We start from the raw sequence: 20,054 nt of genomic DNA on the forward strand, positions 1-20,054 counted from the left end.
CACTCACATCATTTGGAACATGTGTACAATAATCCAGGTGAAATGATACCCCATTAATAATTTTGATTCCAGTGAAGAAAGGCAGTCTTCTTCAGGAACGTGCAAAGTTGGAAGAAACAAAATTACTTACAGCTCTGATTGCCATCAAAGTATTTTCTCAGAGAATTGCTTAAACAATCAATATATTTTACTTTTTTGCAGGCTTTGCTGACATTTACCTTTTTTCAACCATTAAAGTGTTTGGTTTGAGCATTCATGTTTTGATTAAAAATAGTCCCTTTACAAAAATGAGTATATGTCATTTGTAAGTTTGAAAAACAGAACATAATTTAAGAGGCATTGCTTGTAACTTGTTATTGTAATTTACCTGGGAAAATAATCTCATTACATGTTAAAGGCGATAAAACCAAGTGACTGTGAAAAGCAGTAAAAGCAGTAAAAAGCAATGAAAAACAGTAAATCGATTCTGAAATCTCATGTTTTTCATTCTGATTTTAGTCCTTTTAGTTTAGTCAGGCAATTTGTTTAGGAAAACAAATCTTTCACTGACAACTTTAAGAGACTTTAATGCATGCTTTGCATGGTGTTGAACAATGTAATAACATTGTTTCTAAGCAAAAACCTTCCTTTTGGGAAACCAAAACAAACAACAAAACAAACCCTAAGCATATGAACATATTTACTATCTCTCTCCTACTGCATATTTACTTTAACATACACCTTTGTGCTTTCTTGTTGCAGAAAAATCCAAATTTTGTAACATATCAATAACTGCCTGTATTTCATATATTTATTGTTGAAAAAAAGAAGAAAGGTGTGAGAGAGACAAGGCAGTAGGCAAAGGTAAAGTAGCGGGAGAACAAAGGTTGGGAAGGAGGAGGAGTGAGAGGGACAGAAAGAGAGGCCAATCAAGAGGTGTGAAGTCAGAATGGGTGCAGAGAGGTGTGAAATGAAACTTCCAATGAATGGAGAAAATTTAAAAGAACAGTAGTCTGTCGTTAAGGGAAGGGAGAATGTGTGATCCTAGCTGCAGAATAATTTTAGTTTTGGTGGTCTTTCTGATGTATGAGTTCTTTGAGAACACAGACGGAGAGATTAGAGTGGTCGTGGCCGTCAGAGGTGAAATGAGAAACAATGGGCTTGGAGAGATCTTTAATCTTCACAGCCCTGACGTGCTCTCTGAAGCGGTCTCCGAGTCTCCTTCCAGTTTCTCCAATATAGATGGCTGGGCATTTACTGCAAGAGATACAGTAAATAAGGTTGCTGGAGGTACAAGATGCTGTCTGGGTGATCTGGAATTGTCCTGAGGGGCCTTGAATGAGTGTGGTGGTGGCTGTGTACTTGCAGGTGATACAGCGAGCTCTGTTGCAAGGGAAAGTGCCTGGTGTGTATGGTTGTTGAGGGCGGTCAAGGGAGCTGTAAACAAGGAGGTTACGCAGATTAGGTGGTCGGCGATATGAGATGATGGGGCGATCAGAAAAGAGGGCCCCAATGGAGGGATCATCCTGTAGGATGGAAAAGTTGTGGTTAATGGTCCTGGGGATAGGAAGTGTGTTAGGGGTGGTAAGGAAGTACCAAAGGAATGCGGTTGTTATGGTGGGAGTTCCTGATCGGGTTGATTGTCCGGGGGTGTTTTTGGCTCGGGCAAGGGCCCTGTCAATCACACTGCTGGGGTATCCTCTGTTGATGAAAAATGAGTACATTTCGAGGGCTTGGTTCTCGAAGTCGATGTCGTCGCTGCATAATCGTCGTAACCTTAGGAACTGTGAAAAAGGAAGAGAGTTTTTAGTGTGGTTGGGGTGAAATGAGCCGTACAGGAGGTAGCTGTGTGAGTCCATGGGTTTGTAATTAACTGAAGTGGACAGTTGGGGGTAGTTGATAGAGAAGTTGATGTCTAGAAACGGAAGAGTAGTGGAAGATATGTTAACCGTATATTTGAGGGACGGGTGGAAGTTGGTAAATGGTGCAGGAAGAACTCAAGCTGATCGTTGGAGCATGTGGCGGCACCGACGCAGTCATCAATATATCGTTTGTAGAGGTCAGGGACATAGCCAGTGTAGGAAGCGAAGAGGTGTTCTTCTACCCAGCCGAAAAAATATTGGCATAGCTGGGTCCCATTCTGGTGCCCATGCCAACTCCAGAATGGGACCCTTAGGTTACGACGATTATGCAGCGACGACATCGACTTATTGCTTATTTGCTTATTTGAGGTCAATAACAGAACCAGCCAAGTGGATCCCAGTTACCCAGGGCGAACATCCACTGACTGTATCTAGAGCAGATGTGTGTAAAGTTTTTAAAAAGACTAATTCACACAAGGCTTCTGGCCCTGATGCTATCCCTGGACCTGTTCTGAAGGCATGTGCAGACCAGTTGGCAGATGTCTTCACGGATAAATGTAATCTTTCCCTTGCTCAGTCCACAGTTTCCTCCAGTTTTAAGAAAACCACCATTGTTCCTGTTCTTACTACAAAACCTAGAGTTGGTTGCTTGAATGACTACTGCCCTGTTACACTCACATAAGTCATTATGAAGTGCTTTGAACAGTTGGTCAAAGTCATCATATGCCAGCATTGCCATACACTAAGGGGTAAGCCACTCCACTGTGTCCCGATTGCAGAGAAGGTTGCAGCAGACCGGCAAGACAGATGGCTGTCCAAGATCTGGTTGCCCTCAGGTGACCACACTAGAGCAGGACCGACACATCAGACTGGTCCATCTGAGAGATTGTTTCAGATCTGCCACCCGTACTGCTGCTGAAACTGCCGGCAGACAAAATGCTCGCATCAGCGACAGGACAGTGAGGCTCCATGCTGCTGGCCTTAGAGCAAGGCGTCCTGTCAGAGGCCCCCTGCTCACACCTCCTAGACGTCAAACCCGACTGGTTTGGGCCAGACAGAGGCTGCGATGGACTTGTCAGCAGTGGCAGGTCCTCTTCATGGATGAGTCACTCTTCAGCCTGTTCCACACAGACGGGAGGGCCAGAGTATGGAGGATGAGGTGTTGCGTTTCTTTTTTGCCAATATGTATCGCATTCTTTGGACATAATACTTTGTATACACATTGGACACATAGTAGTTCTATTCATATTGAGTTTTATTTTATTCTATCTTATTTTATTTTATTCACTCCTTATTGTGTTATTTATTATGTAATTTTATATTGAAACTTTTAACTCATGTAATTTTTATTCTATTCTTCAGGTGAGCTTGTGGAAAACACATTTAATTGCCAGCAATGACTGCTGTACACTGTATTGATGTGCATTTGATAAATAAACTTTGAATTGAACTTAAACTTTGAACTTGAACAGCATATAGATCTAGGAGGCCAAAGGAGTTTGGATGGAAAGGGGTCTTCTCGGTCTAGTCATGCCCAAGTTCAAAATGTGAATGTGTGTCTAAAATAAGGTAAAGTATGTGAAAAAATGTATGCGTTTGTGAAAACCTGAATAGTTGTCACTGAACTACAAGGTCAAGCACCAGGAAGCTGTGAACTTGTAGTGGGAGAACAGAGAACAGGAGACTCAGCTGTCTTCCTCAGTTCTAATGGAAGGATTACTCCACTCTTGCTTCTGCCAGAAGACAGTGTATTGTTTGTGTAGTGTAGGAAACTCAGCTGGATTCTCCCAGCCCTCAGGTAGTCATGGCAGGAGGCCTGATTTTTAGCTCTTGGCTATGCCAATATACCCAGAGAGCAGGACGTGTTGCTGGAAAGACCCCAGCTCTGTCTAAGGGAGTAACAGGAGTTGCCTTTCTGAATGCAGGCTCTCTGGCAATGAGTAGCATCTGGCATGTTTCCACTGAAGGGACAAAGAAGGACCTTGGCAGAGGGTGAGTACATGCCAGACTGTCACGATCGCTAACCCCTCCTCTTAAGGGCGCTCCAGCCCTTCCTTGTTCCTGCCCATTGTCTGCACCTGTTCCCTATTCCCACTCCCCCTTAAAAGCCAGACGCGGACCTCACACCCGGTTCCTCATTGATTTCCGTATTGTGAGAGCCCGGGGTCCTGCTTTGTCTGGCTCCATTATGCTTTTAACTTTGTGTTCCTAGTTCCTGGTTCCCCTCGCCGGTTCCGACCCGGTTCCTGTTCCCCCCCTCCGGATGGATCGCCTAGCTATGGACTTCAGCCCTTGTTTCTGATTTCCCGTTTGGATTTCTTACATGGATTGTTCGCCTGGATTCACTTCCTCTGGACACCTGCACTGCATGGACACGCCCCCCCGTCTCCAGACCCTTCTCCTGCATGACCATTTTTCCCCTTGTGTCTTCACTATTCTGGATCATGTTGTCCGCATAGGGCCCGGAAGGAACTGTACGTGACACAGACTGGGAGCTGTTTATGTATTTGCGCAAAAAGAGAAAAAGAAAACTTGGATTTCTGAACAATATACCATATTTGTTTTTCTCTTTTCTCTGAATGACAACAAGATTTTTTATCTGTTTATTATATATACACAATATTCTTTACATTATAAAATGCCTGGAAAATTTAATATAAAAAAATGTAACAATTATGGTGAAAACTGAAATTTTGCATATGTTTGATATTTGCAAAATGAACTTGTCTTGACAACAAATTCTAAAAAGTAATACATTCTAGTGATCTATATAGTGTGTATGTTAAGAACTACCAATGAAAATAATTTATTAACTCTTCATATAAGAACTGTGCTGAAGACTTGCTATTTCTATGCCTGAGACACAACAGCTAAATGTATTCTGTCCTTCCTGTCCTGGACATCAACCACAAAGTGAAAAAACAGAAATGATTTAACCAAAAATGCTTTAAAAATTTAAATTCTTAAATAAATACACACCTTTCTCCTCCTCTGTTGTTTCTCTATGTATAGTCTTACATACTGTACTTACAGTGTCAGGTTATGCTTGAGAGGTGTTTTTGAAGCTTCTAGAACATTCTCAAAAGCTTCTCAGACTGTCTCTCAGGCTCAATTCAACATATGTTCACCAGCATCAACACATCAACATGAGTTATTTATTTACAGTATTGTAGTCTTATCACATCTTCTTGAAGATTACTGCACTCAATAATAGTAAATGTATTGTCTTCATGTTCATTTTATAACATTCTTTTTTAAGAGGTTATTTTTACAGTACGTTTTATCTGTAAGATGTATTAGGTATACCCATGGTGCATAGATAAATGTGAACTTTTCCTTGAATGCATGCAATGCTTCTGCATGGTTTATTTGTGTGTTATTTGCTTATAAGGAGCATTACTAAGCTCATGTGTATGGGGATAAACTTTCATAATTTTATCAAACCCTTTAAAAAAGATCTATTAAACTAGACAAATATTTTTCACTGCAAACAAGTCATGTGGAATCATACCGAAAGCTATATCTGCAGGTGGTATGCTGGCAGCCTGTGTCTCAAAACTCTAGATTTTGGGCTGGGGTGCCTTTCATGTGTGGAGGTTGCATATACTGTATGCTCACTTGGGTTACTCCAGAAACAGTAGTTTCCTCCCAGCTTCCAGAGACATGTCGTAGCTTGGCTGAATTTTCTTAATGATCTGCTCCATGAGGAAGAGAGCTAGGCACCCTAGCTCATTGATCCAATCTGCTAACCACCTTGCACTACCACATTATTGAATTCCTTCAATCTTCCGACAACTTCTGACAACTTCACAGCACAAAAACTGCTCTGGTCAAAGTCGCTACTGATCTTCTAATAGCATCTGACTCTGGTTCTCTTTCTATCCTCATTCTTCTTGATCTCAGTGCTGCTTTTGACACTTAACCATGATATGTTACTTTTTCATCTTGAGACTGTGTTATGGAGTTTCCGACACTGCTCTCAAATGGTTCAAGTCTTACCTCACTGATCGGTGTCACTTGTCTCTCTTGGCGGATTTAGGTCTGAACTTGGTCTTGGACTTGTTCATGTCTGGTGTTCCTCAGGGCTCAATACTGGGCCCCATACTTTTCAACATTTACATGTTTCCACTTGGACAGGTTTTAAGATCACATGACCTCAACTATCATTTCTATGCTGACTGTAGAAACCAAGAAATTCGAGCCTGAAGTGTTAGTTCGTCCAGCCAATAAATTATGGTGTTTATTGAAGTTCCTTGTATGCATGCAGCTTTATTGCATGCATACAAGGAACTTCAATAACGACATAATAGTTATAGTACCGATCGCAGTTCAAAGTGGATATGGTCCTACAGAACTTATATATACACGTTTCTCCCCCCCTCCTCCTCCCCCTCCTGTCTTTGATGTAACCGAAGGAAATAGAAACCTTCCTTTGTCATCAGGACTTTAGTGTAAACATTTACCATTTGGGTAAACATTCACCATTTGGGGGTAAGTACAGGGGGAGAAAGCCTCTGTGATCAAGCAGGTGTGATGGTTACAGTTCAGCACGTAAAAGCCATTAGCAGGCTCCATCACTGACGATACTCAAATCTCTACCCATACCAAACTTAACACTGATGTGGCTGTCTCTATTCTTTCTAATTGCATCACTGACATAAAAACATGGATGACTTAAAATTTCCTTAATCTAAACTGTGACAGAAGTCATGCTTATTGGCACCACCATCAACTTTGTAAAGCCAAGACTGTAACTCTGTGGATGGTACTTTACTTGATCAAATTTGAAGAACTGGGGGGATGATATTCGATTCTGGCTTGACATTCAACCCATATTTGCAACATATTGTCACAACACTGTTCTTTCACCTCAGAAATATCGCCAGACTACATTGAATGTTATGGCTAGCTGTTGCTAAAAAGCTGATCAACAGATTTTTGTTCTCCCAAATTGACTACTGTAATGTCCTACTCATTGGGGTATCTAAATTGAACAAACTGCAGGATGTCCAAAATTCGTTAGCCAGAATCTTGACCAGGTCTAGTGCAAGTGATCACATTACTCCTATCTTGGAGTCCTTGCACTGGTTTCCTGTCAGGTTTCATGCCGACTTCAAAATCCTCAAGCTCACCTATAAGGCTCTGCATGATTTGGCACCTCAGTACCTGTCTGAGCTACTATTGACCTATTCCCCATCTCACAACCTTCACTCGTCTAATTCTGGTCCCCTATCTGTCCCCCAAGCTCATCTACACTCTATGGGTGACTGGGCCTTCTCCTTTTATGTCCCAAAGCTCTGGAACTAAGGATATCAGAGAGTCACCTTCTCTAAGCTCCTTCAAATCTAGACTCAAACCTTCTTTAGAAGAGTCTTTACTTAACTGGTTCTGTTCTTTACTCTTCTGCTTTTACTATGTTCAATACCCCCATCTACTATCTCCTCTCACTGTGTATTTTCATTATGCATGTGTTGTATTTTTATTTTATTTTGTATTGTTGTTGTTCTGTAAAGCACTTTGAGAAGCCACCTTTAAAGGTGCTATATAAAATTAAGTTTTTTATTATATTATTATTAACATCACACAATGTAGACAGTGTATTACAAACATAAAAAATAATAACAACAGGAACAATAAATATGTTGTGATACAATAAATATGTAGTAGTAAGGAAAAAAAAAACATGGTAGACCGTGCAAAAACTGCATAGTACTGTAGGTTTATCACATGACATTATAGGGATTTTTAGGTGACGTCACACTATTGATAAAGAAATGTAATAACAGCATTTTATCCCCTATGGGATCATATCTTGCACTGGTTCCCCTCTGGAGAAGAAGGTATCCTTTCTTCCAGCCTTCCTATTCCTCACACATGCAAAATTCACCCCATCAAGTCATCACACACAATATTGATCTTTAACACTAGACATACAGTCAAAATATTAAACTCCCTAGTATTCTCCTGAATATTGTGTGGTGTCTAGTCCTCCCTCTAGCTTTCACTTTAAGCGTCTCACAAAATACATCTTTATTATTGACTCTTTTCTTTCTCACACACTTTAGACTGCTTCTTTCTCTGAAGTTGTTTGCATGGTGTCTCCTTCATTATGCCTAAACTAATTCTTTTTTTATCTAAAGAGAGTAAGTACACTGCTGTAGTGCTCGTAAATATACTCAGCCTAGGTCCAGCAAGCTACTCCTTTTCCTCTGCAATGTACATTTTCACCATCAGTACTGGCATATGTGCTGCCAAACAAACCATCTCTCCCATTCCTGAAAGGCCCCTCAGTACAACATCCTTCAGTTTGTCTTCTTAACTTAGTTTACTACGTTTCACAGGCCTTTTAACCAGCCCCAGACAGCACTGGGAAGGACCCCTATCTATGAAGCCCTTCTCTGTACTATCCAAACGCATCTCATTTGGTTAGGGACACCAGATTCCAATTATTTGACAGCTATGTTGGCTCAAGCTCACACTATTATGGTAGCCTCCTTTCACTCTTTCAAAATGTCACAACACAATAGTGCTAAATTAAAAGAGGCAAAAGCTTTTATTCTATTTTAGCCTCGAAAGACATTGATAACCATAAGGCAACCATCGGATGGGTGACAGCATTTAAGTATTCATGCTGGAGCTGATAACCTGATGTTTTTCAAGAAATAGTTGGCTGAATTTCTCAGATCAATTAAATACTATCAAAAAGACTAGACTGTCCCAATGGCCTATCTTAAGATTGCCATAAGGTTTTATTTATGCACAAAGAAGGAAAAACACTGAGTAAAAACAGCAAAATAATGGAACATGTCCAGGACAATTGTGTAAAGTTTATAAACAAATACAGCTGTATATTGCAGATAATTCAATGGAAATTAGAATTACAACATTTTAGACATTATACATAGAAGAACTAACATTGTGTATTAAATCCAGTATTTATTAGACTATGAACTGATAATCTAAAAAATAATTTCTAATGAATTGAATAAATCTAATAAATAAACATACAACTCTAATAAATACACATACACGTAAAGCAACACGTTCTTCTGCAATGCACATTATATATTTGTTATGCACACATACACCATACACACTGGCAAAAGTATTTTACTGGATAAAAAAATCAAAAAAGTAATTTCAATATGTACTATTTAAAGACGTTTTATTAAAGACAGTGTATTGAAAGATTAGAGAAAATGTAATCTTCATTCTATGCAATACCATTCCAAAATGAATGTCAACTATAAAAGCAAATGAAAACTCCGGTGATGATCATTCTCACAACAACCACCACATAAACATCAAGCAAACAATTGTTTGTTGTACATTATTCATTATAATAGCTCTCGTGCATTCCCCACGCTTTTGTCCATAAACTAAATATTTGCATATATTAAAAAGACAGGAGCATGCGACGGGGTGCTATTTTTTAAACAAAAGTGTCAATGTAAAATAGAAACACACCATTCTTAAAATAGAAACACACCATTCTTGTTTTCTTTTGTTGAAATGTCCAATGTTATAACAATAATGGCTAATTTATATCCTCAGAAATGTAGTTCGGTGTAGTCTCTGTAACATGTTGGTGACCGAAAAAAGCTGTTTATTTGCATATTTTTTAATATTTGTTGTAAATAGCTGAGGACCTGCTAATATGTGAATGACATTAAACAAATGCTGCCAGTCACCACTGCCCCAGTATTAGATAACCGCTACTCCTTCTTTGGAGGTTTGGGATTTCAGTTTCCAAGTACAGGAAAGCTTACTCGTTGATCGGTTGCTCTCGCCTGTTCTCCTTTCTTTTTCACCCTCCTGCGAGTTCGAGGAGCTCTTAGCTCGGCTCTGCCAGGTTCTCAGTGCGGTGACAGTGCTGGTAAACATGGCGTCGGAAGGGATGATTTTAACAAACCACGACCACCAAATCCGAGTTGGAGTCCTCACAGGTAAATGCTAAAGCGGGTCTTTCCTTTATGTTTAGCCGCGGTATCCTGCAGGGATTAATTTGTATCTTTTGTCTATTTCACCCCTATCCGTGCGTTGCCTGTTTTTATGATTTAATTTCTGCAGGGTTTCTGCCTGTATTGCTCCACTTGCCTGCTTGCAGTCGGCGGTGATTTAAAGCCCTCTGTCATTTCAAGAGCTGGGCCGAGACGTTACCAGTGTTAAAATCTGTAGCTCTAATAACAAAAAATACATATGCATTGGTAACACAGCGCTAGTATACGTGGTGTCAGAAACATTTCGGCTTATGAATTATTCATATGCCGTGTTAAGAGCTTGTCATCTACTCAAAATTTGAATGAAACGTAACAACCATGCTAGCAAATAGCGAATATCAATATAAATTGCTGTATTTTAAAATTAACGTATAGATACTATATTCCCCGAAAGTATGATTGCAATTATGTGTTTTTCTCCTGTTACTGTGGGGTGTATGCATATTAACCTATTTACTGTTTTCTGTTGTTGCTGATATTTTGGATGTTGTGAATTGAAATAACCCCAGGGATGTGTACGTTATTTATTTGGGTGGGTTATTTATGGTTCCTGTCATCTTAAAACTGACAAAATGCAGTCATTGATGTTCCGAATGACGTTGTTTAGCAGCCGCATCATTATTCGTTGTTGATTTAAAAAAAAAAACAATGTACAGTAATTATATCCAGAAGCACGGACAGTGCATTCAGCTGATAATAATTTTGATAATAACAAAGCGAGTAAAATGCCTTCAGGTTTTGGTTTCGAGATGCAGTTGCCTGCTGAATAAAGTTATTCTTGAGTCAAATGTTAATCTGGGTTTAGGAATAGGTATCGATCCTGTGTAAAGTAGAAATAATCTACGCCGGTCTGATACTCCGAATAACCGAATTTTACGCGATAAATTGCATTAGAGTGTGTTAAGTATCTGTTCTTGTATATGACGATCATGTGAGATTTTACATCGCGCGATTGAATTAGATGGAGGGGGTTGCTGTTAGCTTGGTAAGAATCGAAAATTTTCCAGGGAAACCCCTTCCCCTCCTCCCTTTTGGATTTCTGTAGACGCTGTCTTTAGCTTGTGGTGCTGAAACCGAGCTTCTGTGAGAGCGCAGTGCCTGGTTTCTACAAGCGCGAGTACTGTACGACGCTTTCACATAGGCTGTTATAGGAAGAGGGTTTCCCCGAAAAACATTCCTGCAGGTTTAGGGTGATGAGCTGTATCAGCGACGTTCGGAATTAGTCACAGACTTGCGATATCGGTCCTTGGTTCATCAGCATTACATTGACATTTCCTTCAGACAGATGACAAACAGCAGTTGACAAAGTGTGAACGGCTGCGTCTAGGGGTCTGTGTACTGCATGTACACGTATGTGTGTGTGACAGAGCAAGGGATTGTTTGAGCGCGTATCGTGACATATGAATAAAGTATAGAATAATGTAGAAATGTGCATTTATTGTTCCCTAAGAATACGCATGTATTTTCTGTAGATGAGCTCGAGCCAATAACATTCGATCAGCTGTGGTGTCCCGAGACCTTTGCTTTTTTTCTAGCGAACTCGGGGAACCCCTCGAAATATATTTATTACTCTTATGCACGTAATTCATGTTAATGTTTGAAAGCCAGACGGATGCTTTAAAAAACCGTTTTCACTTCAGGAAGATTTAACGATTTTTAAAAAATATTTGAAATGTAATACGTACAGTAATTAAATAAATACTAATCGGTAATGATGTCATATTACTGTTAAATACACAGTAGAATAATTTGGAATAACATAATTTAAAGCAAATTACTCTTATACATTATTCGCCATGGGGCATTTAAAAGCAACTGGCAGTTTATTCACTGAAAAGCAGCTTCAGAATAACACCATGTTAGTGATGGTGATTTTTATTTTAATTGATGTACTTTAGATGCATGTGATTGCTTTCTATATGATCAGATTAGAAGTCTCTTTGTATTAATAGTGATAAGAGTAAAATAGATTTTTTAGGTTTCAAGTAGAAACAACAAACACCTCAATGATCTGAAAAACAATATTGATCATTTTTTTGAGTGGTGTCATCAAAGTGTTAATTATGTTAAAGGTCACTGGAGATCAGGCTACAAGAAAGGAGCATGCAATGGGAATGGACATGCAGTGGTTCTAAAAAAATGAAAATACTGCTTCCCTGACCTTACCTAGATAGCAGCCAGCAAGCAGCCAGCCAGTTGATTTATGATGTGCCATAAGCTTTTAAGGGAAATATGAAATCTCTTGTTTTTTTTTTGTAACCAAGTCTGTTGAAAAGAACAGAATTATTATACTTAAATTATTATTATACTTCAACACCAGTAGTTTTATTTTTAAATTGTTCATATATATAAAATATTTGTATGCATCCAAAACACATTTTACAACTTAGTAATGTGTGCCTGAATGTGGGTTAGCATCTGATTTGTATTCTAAGTTAAGTTGCAATCTAAGTTGCAATCAAGTGAGACACCTGCTATTTTATTAAAAACACTTCAGTGCATTTTTGGAAAAGTATTAAATGACAACTCTTTTAGTTACTTTATATTATTACTAACTTAAATGGGAACTGAAATGCTATTTTATATTTCATGGTTAGAAAGAATCAGCATTGGTAAGTGCATTTTAAACCACAATAAAATTAAAATGTACACAGTAACCTCTAAAACCTCCAATTTTCATCACAAAATAAATGAAATTTCCAGGTGTGCGCAGTGCCATATTTTGTAATCCAAAACGAGGCAACAAAACTTCTGGTGATGTGATGAGGCCCTATAATATTGTAAATAAGCAGGCTTGTGAGTACTTCTCTTTTAATCCAAGAGATATTGCTCTTGTCTTCAAGATGGGTTTGCCAACAAATACTACTTACTTGTTAACTTTCCATGCAGATCACATTGGAACATTTCTGCGGTGAAATGTCTGCTGCACAACTTGTACTTATTTGCTCGTACATCGAATTACGTTAGTCATGACAGTGACTGGTGAGCAGGAAGGGCCGCATTGCATCACAATTCTTGCAAACTCATTCTCGTTCATGGTCAGACCAGGGGTTTGTGATAACATGGTGAATTACAGTGTGTTCACAAAGTGCATGACTTTGTGCTTAATTTGCAATTTGTAAAATTTTTCTAGGACATCAATGCATTTATTTATATATTAGGAATTGCAGTTCCCCTCTAATATTGCTGTGGTAATGTTTTTAGACTGCAGGTTTATTTAGGGCTAAGACAAATAAATCATAGTATTATTGTTAAAAATATAGTTTTCTTTTTTTAATGTGTATTTGTAAAACAACATGCATATTTACATAAATATATGTTTGTCTGATGGGGATCCCTAATAAAGCTTAGGGTAGATGTATTAACAGACCTGAGAACACTGTAATTTTTACCATTATAACATATTGATGGAAATATTCATTTTTTGTGATTATTAAGATGGATATCTTCTTCTCTTCAGTATTGTAAGGGCTTTGTTTATACCAAGTGGGTCTAATACTGAATACTTCCTGAAAGCAATACATATGCATTTATTGCAACAGTGTAAAGTTAAAAAAAAATTTTTTTTGCAAATAACACAAATTGTATGCACAGTGCAAAAACATATTTTTAAATACAAATATAATACAGTTATATAAATCCATTACATATTAAGACTTAAAGATAACAGTGGTGTACTCCTCATTTTCTCTATTGAAGCAATTTTAATATTTACTGTTTTGTCCTCTAAAATGTTGGACACCAACAGGTATCACTTAAAATGGACACAAAACTATTAACTGTGTCAATTACTATAAGCCTTTTTTGTGTGATTTTCAAGGTCAATAATAACAGCAAAATGTGGTAATTAGAATAAAATCACACCTGTGCCTTTTGCTGAACTGGACTGGTTGCTGGACTGGATGTCACCAGCTTGCATGCCTGTTAGAGGAAATGCTAGAGGAGACCTCAGTGACATTGATAGAGGGATGATTGTTAGGATTTATTTGGCAGGAACTTAAGTGTAGTGACCATGATAGCTTTTCTTACTGATGATTCACATTTTTATAATTATTTACTGTGAATTATTTTATTGCATAGTTAAATTTTTATGAGAACTGAATGGGCCTTTACTGTATGTTTATGTAGATTCTTCTATATCCTCATCAAAGAAATGTAAAAAAGTAATGGAAAAAAATGGAAATCTCATGATTATAGCATGTTTAAAATAGTGTTCATATGTGGCCACCATACTACACAAAATATAATGCTTAGAACAAAGCAAGAAGAGCAAAAACAGTCCCAAGGAATTGTCATTTGAGAACAAGGAGCTAAATCCTTTCAGTCTCAACTAAAAGAGATTGAGAGGAATTTGATCAAATTGTATAAAATCTTAAAGTGTATAAATAGGCTCAATCCAGGAGACTGCTTAAGACTCAGTAGTGAACCTAGGATTATGACTTTACAATCAGAAGTTACTGATTTGGCTTTGTAAAACAAAGTTCACAATCTGGTGGGCAAAGTCCAAATCCTGGGTTCTTGCGAGAGGCAGCTGAATGAGATTTTAAGATCCTCTTAGTTATTGAACAACAGTGTTAAAAGACCAAGAAAGGCCTAATTCCTTGCTTTTGAGGCCTTTATTTTGGTTTTATGGTCTAATTTCGGTTTAACAACATCATTATAACCTTCTAACCTGATCTAGTTAGATCATTTTAGCTAAATAAGATTGAGCCTTGTCCTTTCTTTGGAGATGGGAGACCTCCAAGGAAAATCAGGTTGATATTGATATTGTAACTGTTGTGGGTGGATGTCAGTAGGTGACCTAGACCACCCTAAACCATAATTTCCTAAATTAATGTAAAACAACTTCTTAAGAAGGCTTGTTAATCTCAATGTCCTGGCTACAAGTGGTGGATTAAGTGGTGCCCTCCAATATATGTAAAGTTCATGAGGTGAAAAGTGCGATATACTGTATATGTAATAATATTAAAATTAAACTCTGCACTCTTTAAAGTAAGGTGTTTAAAAACATTGGCATCTTCAATAATCTTATGGCTTTGGAAAATAAAACAGTGTTATTAAAATGCAAACCGTCATAATTTGTAAATGAAGCATATTTGGGAAAAAAAATGTTTCTTGCGGATAAATAATTATCAACAGTTACAAGACAGTGACGATGCCTTGTTTGAAATTGTGTAGGCAGACTTCAAAACATGTAAGTTAACCTTTGAGAATTATAAGTAAATTTAAGTAAGATTCTAAAATATTTTAATTAAACAAATAAAATAAAATGATTTATTAGAAGATCTGGACTCATTGCTTTATAATAATTTACTGTCTGTGCAATTACAGGAATCAGAAGCATGTCAGTTACTCTGTCATACTTTTAACTTGTCCAGATCTGTATTATACAAAGAATTGCACTAAAGTATTATGTGCATTTATTTTGCTGAGTATTAATTGTTTATTGTGATAAAAGCTTTATGCAAATAAAAAAAAACTTATAACTTGCATTTTTAAATAATTTTGTTCCGTTCTTATAAGTAGAAATGCAGAATAGCATAACATTACACCGACATACTGTAGCATCTGCCACAATTAAAACTTCCAAGAGGCAATTATATAACTAATTATAAAATAATTGTTTACCTAATTCAGGAGTTTCTTGAATTTTCCAGATTTAGTTAATTTATCTGACCCTTTTTCTGAGCTGGAAAAACAGTGGCAAAAGAACATTAATCTTTTTCCATGGACCATGAAATACAGGTGGAAAACAGGTTAAAATCTGTTGCAATAGTGAGGAGCTGGCTTCTACAAAAGCAAGAGAAGACACCTGTCAAAGAATCACTGTTAAGTTGAATGTGGAAGTTAACTATTATATCCAATGAAATATCTTAAGAATAGACAAAACTCTAAAAGGTGTGCGAGCACGCATGTATTGGTATTATTTAACTTACATTATTATGGTACTGAAGCAGAGCTTCTCTTTAAGCTATTGTGAAGTTGTACAAAACAATGTTTTTTATGCAGCAGTAATTTATGCATTTACAGTAGCTGGACCACAAAGGGAGGACCTGGCAGTAGGTCAAGACAAAATGCAAGAATATTATCCATAGTGCTGCTGTATAGTATAGTGCTGTGCAATCCTCTGACTGAAAATGTTTCCTCATTTTAGCCAACAAGAAGAAGCATCAGAAGAGTAAGACTGGAGGAAAAGAAATCATCATCAACACAATAAAGAATATATTCCTTTATTGCCCAACTCTTTTGCCCGCATTGGTGTGAATCAAGTAGTATTGTATAGTCTTTTCCTGCAATTTCCTCCAGTCTAGGGATAGCCTCAGAGTCATGTACAGTACATGTTACTGATGTGACACCATGCATCATAGATCATTTGATAATACAGAAAACAATTTGATGACGGTAACTGTACATTATGAACACCTAAGTATATATGTAGTTGTTGGCATATTGTTGTATAATATACAGTAGTTGTAAGCACAGTATAGGCCATTGTAAGCACAAGTGTTTAAAAACTTATTTTGATGGAAATTATTGATATTTTTTATTGTCTTTTGTGTAATCAATGGTAATATTTTTTAGGCTAGAATTTTATTTATTAACTGTACATTGATGATTTGAATTGATTTTCTGTTAAAAAATGGGCCGTGTTCAGCCCTGTGGGTGCTTTAATGAAGATATCTGCACAATCCAGACTATCTATTTGGAAACAGACTAATACTAATATTTATATTATATATAGAACATTACAAGCCATTTCACGAAATCCCTGTATGATGGTGTTCACTAATGAATAGACGGAATGTTACGAATGCCCGCAAAAACTGCCTCCACTTTCCTTTATCCATGACACATTATCGCTGTACTGAAGCTCTCCAAGTCTTTAATACAGTAAAAAACTGCATCAGTCACAAGAAATGTCAGGCCTATACTTCTTTTAACACTGAGTTATGAACAGTAGTATTAACAGTGTGTAGGCTTAAGAGTATCTTACTGTATTTTTCAAATACGAATTCAGCAGACTGCATAGGGTTAAGGCAGTCTCTAAACTTTTGTTCTTTCCACAAAACTCGAATGTCATCTGGATCCAGGGGAGATTGTCCTGTGAGTCGAGCTCTTAACCATAAGGTCATAAATCCAAGTCAGACTAAGTTTCAATTTACCAGCTGGTTAAGAGTGGAGGATATATTGTTATAGTTACTTAGCCTGTACAATTCAATCTTCACAATGCTTTGTGAAGCCAGGAATACAGATTTTTTTTTTTCTATTCGATAACTTGTTTACTGAAGTTAACTCGGTAATCTTGCTTTGTGGAAAAAAAACAGAACTGTTTTCCTCGTGATTCTGTATAGAAGTCTGGTATACCTAGATACAAGGGTGCTTTATAAATATGAATGTGTATTTTGTTTTTGTGTACACATTAAAGTTTCTGATATTATACGGCGCCCCTGGAGCAGTTGGGGTTTAAGGCCTTGCTCAGGGACCCAATGGAGTAGGATTCCTCTGCCGGACACGGGGTACAAACTGGCAACCTTCTAGCCACAGGCGGAGATCCTAAGCCACAGAGCTACCGCACCCCCCACTAGTTCACTCTGTAGTGCTAAGACATATGTGGTCTTAGCATCTGTGTTTTCCTGCCCTCTAGGTATGCCTTGGACACATGATAAACCTAGTGGGCATTCTATAAAATCTAATGGAACCCATAAGCACATTTGTGATTTCCCTAGATACACATTTCATTTATTGTTCATTAACAAGCTACAGTATGGTGTAAAGGTTATTTATTTCAAAGGAATGCTTTAATTTATTCTCTCATTTAAAATTAGAATGTTAGTGTGACAAACATTTTTTAATGCAGATTAATGTGTAACTTCTGTCCCCCTTATATGTGGCTACTGTATCAACAGCAATATATAACAACATGTAAAGTAAATCCTCTCATCTGAAAACTAACTCATTGTTAAAGATACTGGGGGATTATCAAGAAGTGAGTGATTAAAACTGAGACTGGGGACCTGCAAACAAGCAAAATAGGTTTAATGACCCCTTCTTAATTGTAACCCTTATGTTCTTAAAACTAATTACAATAAAACAAAATAGTTTTCACTTCTGTCAGTTGCATGCTTTAAGGAGATTGCAGAAATATCAAGCATTTGGTCCCTGTAAAAACATACATGGCTATAGTTGTAAATTATATTTATTTTTCTTCATAATTATTGTCTGTTGGCATTACTTTCCATCATGTAACGGAAGTAACACAGTTCAATGGTGTATGAATAAGTATGACAGCCTTTTCTCCTCTGTGTGGTAAAACCTTATTCAAATAGATCCCCTTGCAAAACAAAATGTTAGGGTTACTTCAGATAGCTAGTTGGCATCACAGACGTTTTGCTTTTTTATGTGTAGTCTTTTACTGTATATAAAGGATTTTTCTGTAGCTCTGTATGGGATTAGAACAGTTTTATTAATATACCAAATGGTAATAAACCAAAATGTTGATGTTATTCTTAGTGGTCAATATTGAAACAGTCAATACCCCCTTTGACAGAATTATTAAATTTTTCAGTCAACCAGTAAAGCAAATGAAGCATGCAAAGTCACCATGAAAATCTACTGTAACTAATGAAATGGCAGAACAGTGAAGTACAACAAAATGTTTAGCCTACATTTTTGCCAGGAGAGATGTGAAATTCAAGCTCACCATTTTAAATTCATGACATTCAAGTGTACTCTGTGTCTGGGCCCTCTTTTCCTGTGGGAAAATGAGGCAGGATCTTTAATCTTTGTGACCTAAAAAAAACAGCTTAGGCTTATGTGAAAATATTTTTATGAATCGGAGAAAGCAGTTCAGACATTTGTGATCATGGAATTGTTAACAGATACTTCATTCTGGAACCTAGAGGTTTTCTTCTTTAGAAAAAGACTGCATTAATGTGTCTATCCCTGTGCACCTTTATGGTTACACGGTGGTTTCTTTTCTCATTGCAGTTGAAATTTATCATGTATCTGTCTCTAACAAGAAAATATCCTGCTGTTAAGTTAAATTAGATGAAATTTTTTTATAAAGAAAATGCTATCTGTTTCTACACTGTTATGGTATTTTAAAGATCCTTAGATAATGCTAAAAGATTATAGTTCAATTATTTATTCTCTATTTTGGTAATTCCATGCAGTTTTGCCCTGTGAATGTGAGTGAATCTTCTAAAGACTGCACCTTAAATTTGATGTTGTAGAAAAATTAAGGCAATTGTTTGCCAAGTAAAGTTTCCAAACTTAGATATGGTTGACAAACCTATGCTTAATGAAATGTATTATGAAATGCATTCTTTGCAATAGCGAATGTTTTGACCAATATTTTACATTGCAGATGTTTGTCATTTATGCCAGTTGAGATGTCCATTATGAAAATGTCCTCCAAAAGATTGCATATGCTATCTGTAACCAGCAGTCAGGAAGCATTCTCCTAAAAGCTTACTATGCCTTGAACTAATCTTGTTAAATCTCACTGAAGATTGTTACAAGTTTGCTTTAACAAATAACACCTTCCACTGGCTTATCACAAGCTTGAACTAATTCACTTGTAAGCTTATGAAAGGCTTGTTCCAGACTCACACGAATTAAGGGTTTTGGCATTGATATCTGGTATAAACCTTTCCCTGATTACAGTTTACTAATGAAGGAATTCTCACTTTAAATGCATGACAGTATTTGTAGTGAATTTTAACATGCAAGTCTTCAGAGATGGGTTTCCCTGAAAATATCTCAGCAATACAATATACAAAACATCATTTGAAAATCAAGGAGGTAACTCAAATTCTTCAGAAAAAAATATTGAAACAAGACTAAATTTTATAGGCTGGCAGTGTGGGTCACCTGGGAATCTATGCTGTTTTATGCCCTGTTTCCACTAACCCACTTTTGAGATGCACTTCACCTGGACCGCCCCTGAGACAGAGGCATTTCTTCTGTGGCTAAGGTAAACCTTGGTTAGTTCCAAGTTCTACAGTTCTGCAATCCTCACTTCGGGTGTTAGAGCAATGGTTGTGTGGTTTGGATTGCTTTTCCAATAGTGCTGAATGCAAGTGAACTGAGAACTAAAGCCAGAAAAATGTGCTTGCTGTGAGGTGGCTATGCAAGATGTATACCTGTGTCAGTCTGAAATAATCTTAGTCAATCATTAAAATTTTCAGTTGTCACAAATCTGACCTACAAT

At 37.2% G+C, this 20,054-nt stretch overlaps 1 protein-coding gene across 13 annotated transcripts in view; it reads left to right on the top strand.

Moving 5' to 3' along the window:
* The first annotated feature begins 9,676 nt into the window (after nucleotides 1-9,676).
* The window catches only part of gphna (gephyrin a), a 479,030-nt gene continuing 468,652 nt past the window's right edge, over nucleotides 9,677-20,054 (top strand). For all 13 annotated transcript variants that reach the window (XM_015351213.2, XM_015351218.2, XM_015351214.2 and 10 more), the window contains exon 1: nucleotides 9,677-9,787. In XM_015351213.2, coding sequence (XP_015206699.1) covers nucleotides 9,724-9,787 — 64 coding nt within the window. In that variant the 5' untranslated portion in view covers nucleotides 9,677-9,723. The remainder of the gene's footprint in view (nucleotides 9,788-20,054) is intronic.

This window comes from Lepisosteus oculatus, chromosome 8, assembly GCF_040954835.1.
Source record: "Lepisosteus oculatus isolate fLepOcu1 chromosome 8, fLepOcu1.hap2, whole genome shotgun sequence".
NCBI lineage: Eukaryota > Metazoa > Chordata > Actinopteri > Semionotiformes > Lepisosteidae > Lepisosteus > Lepisosteus oculatus.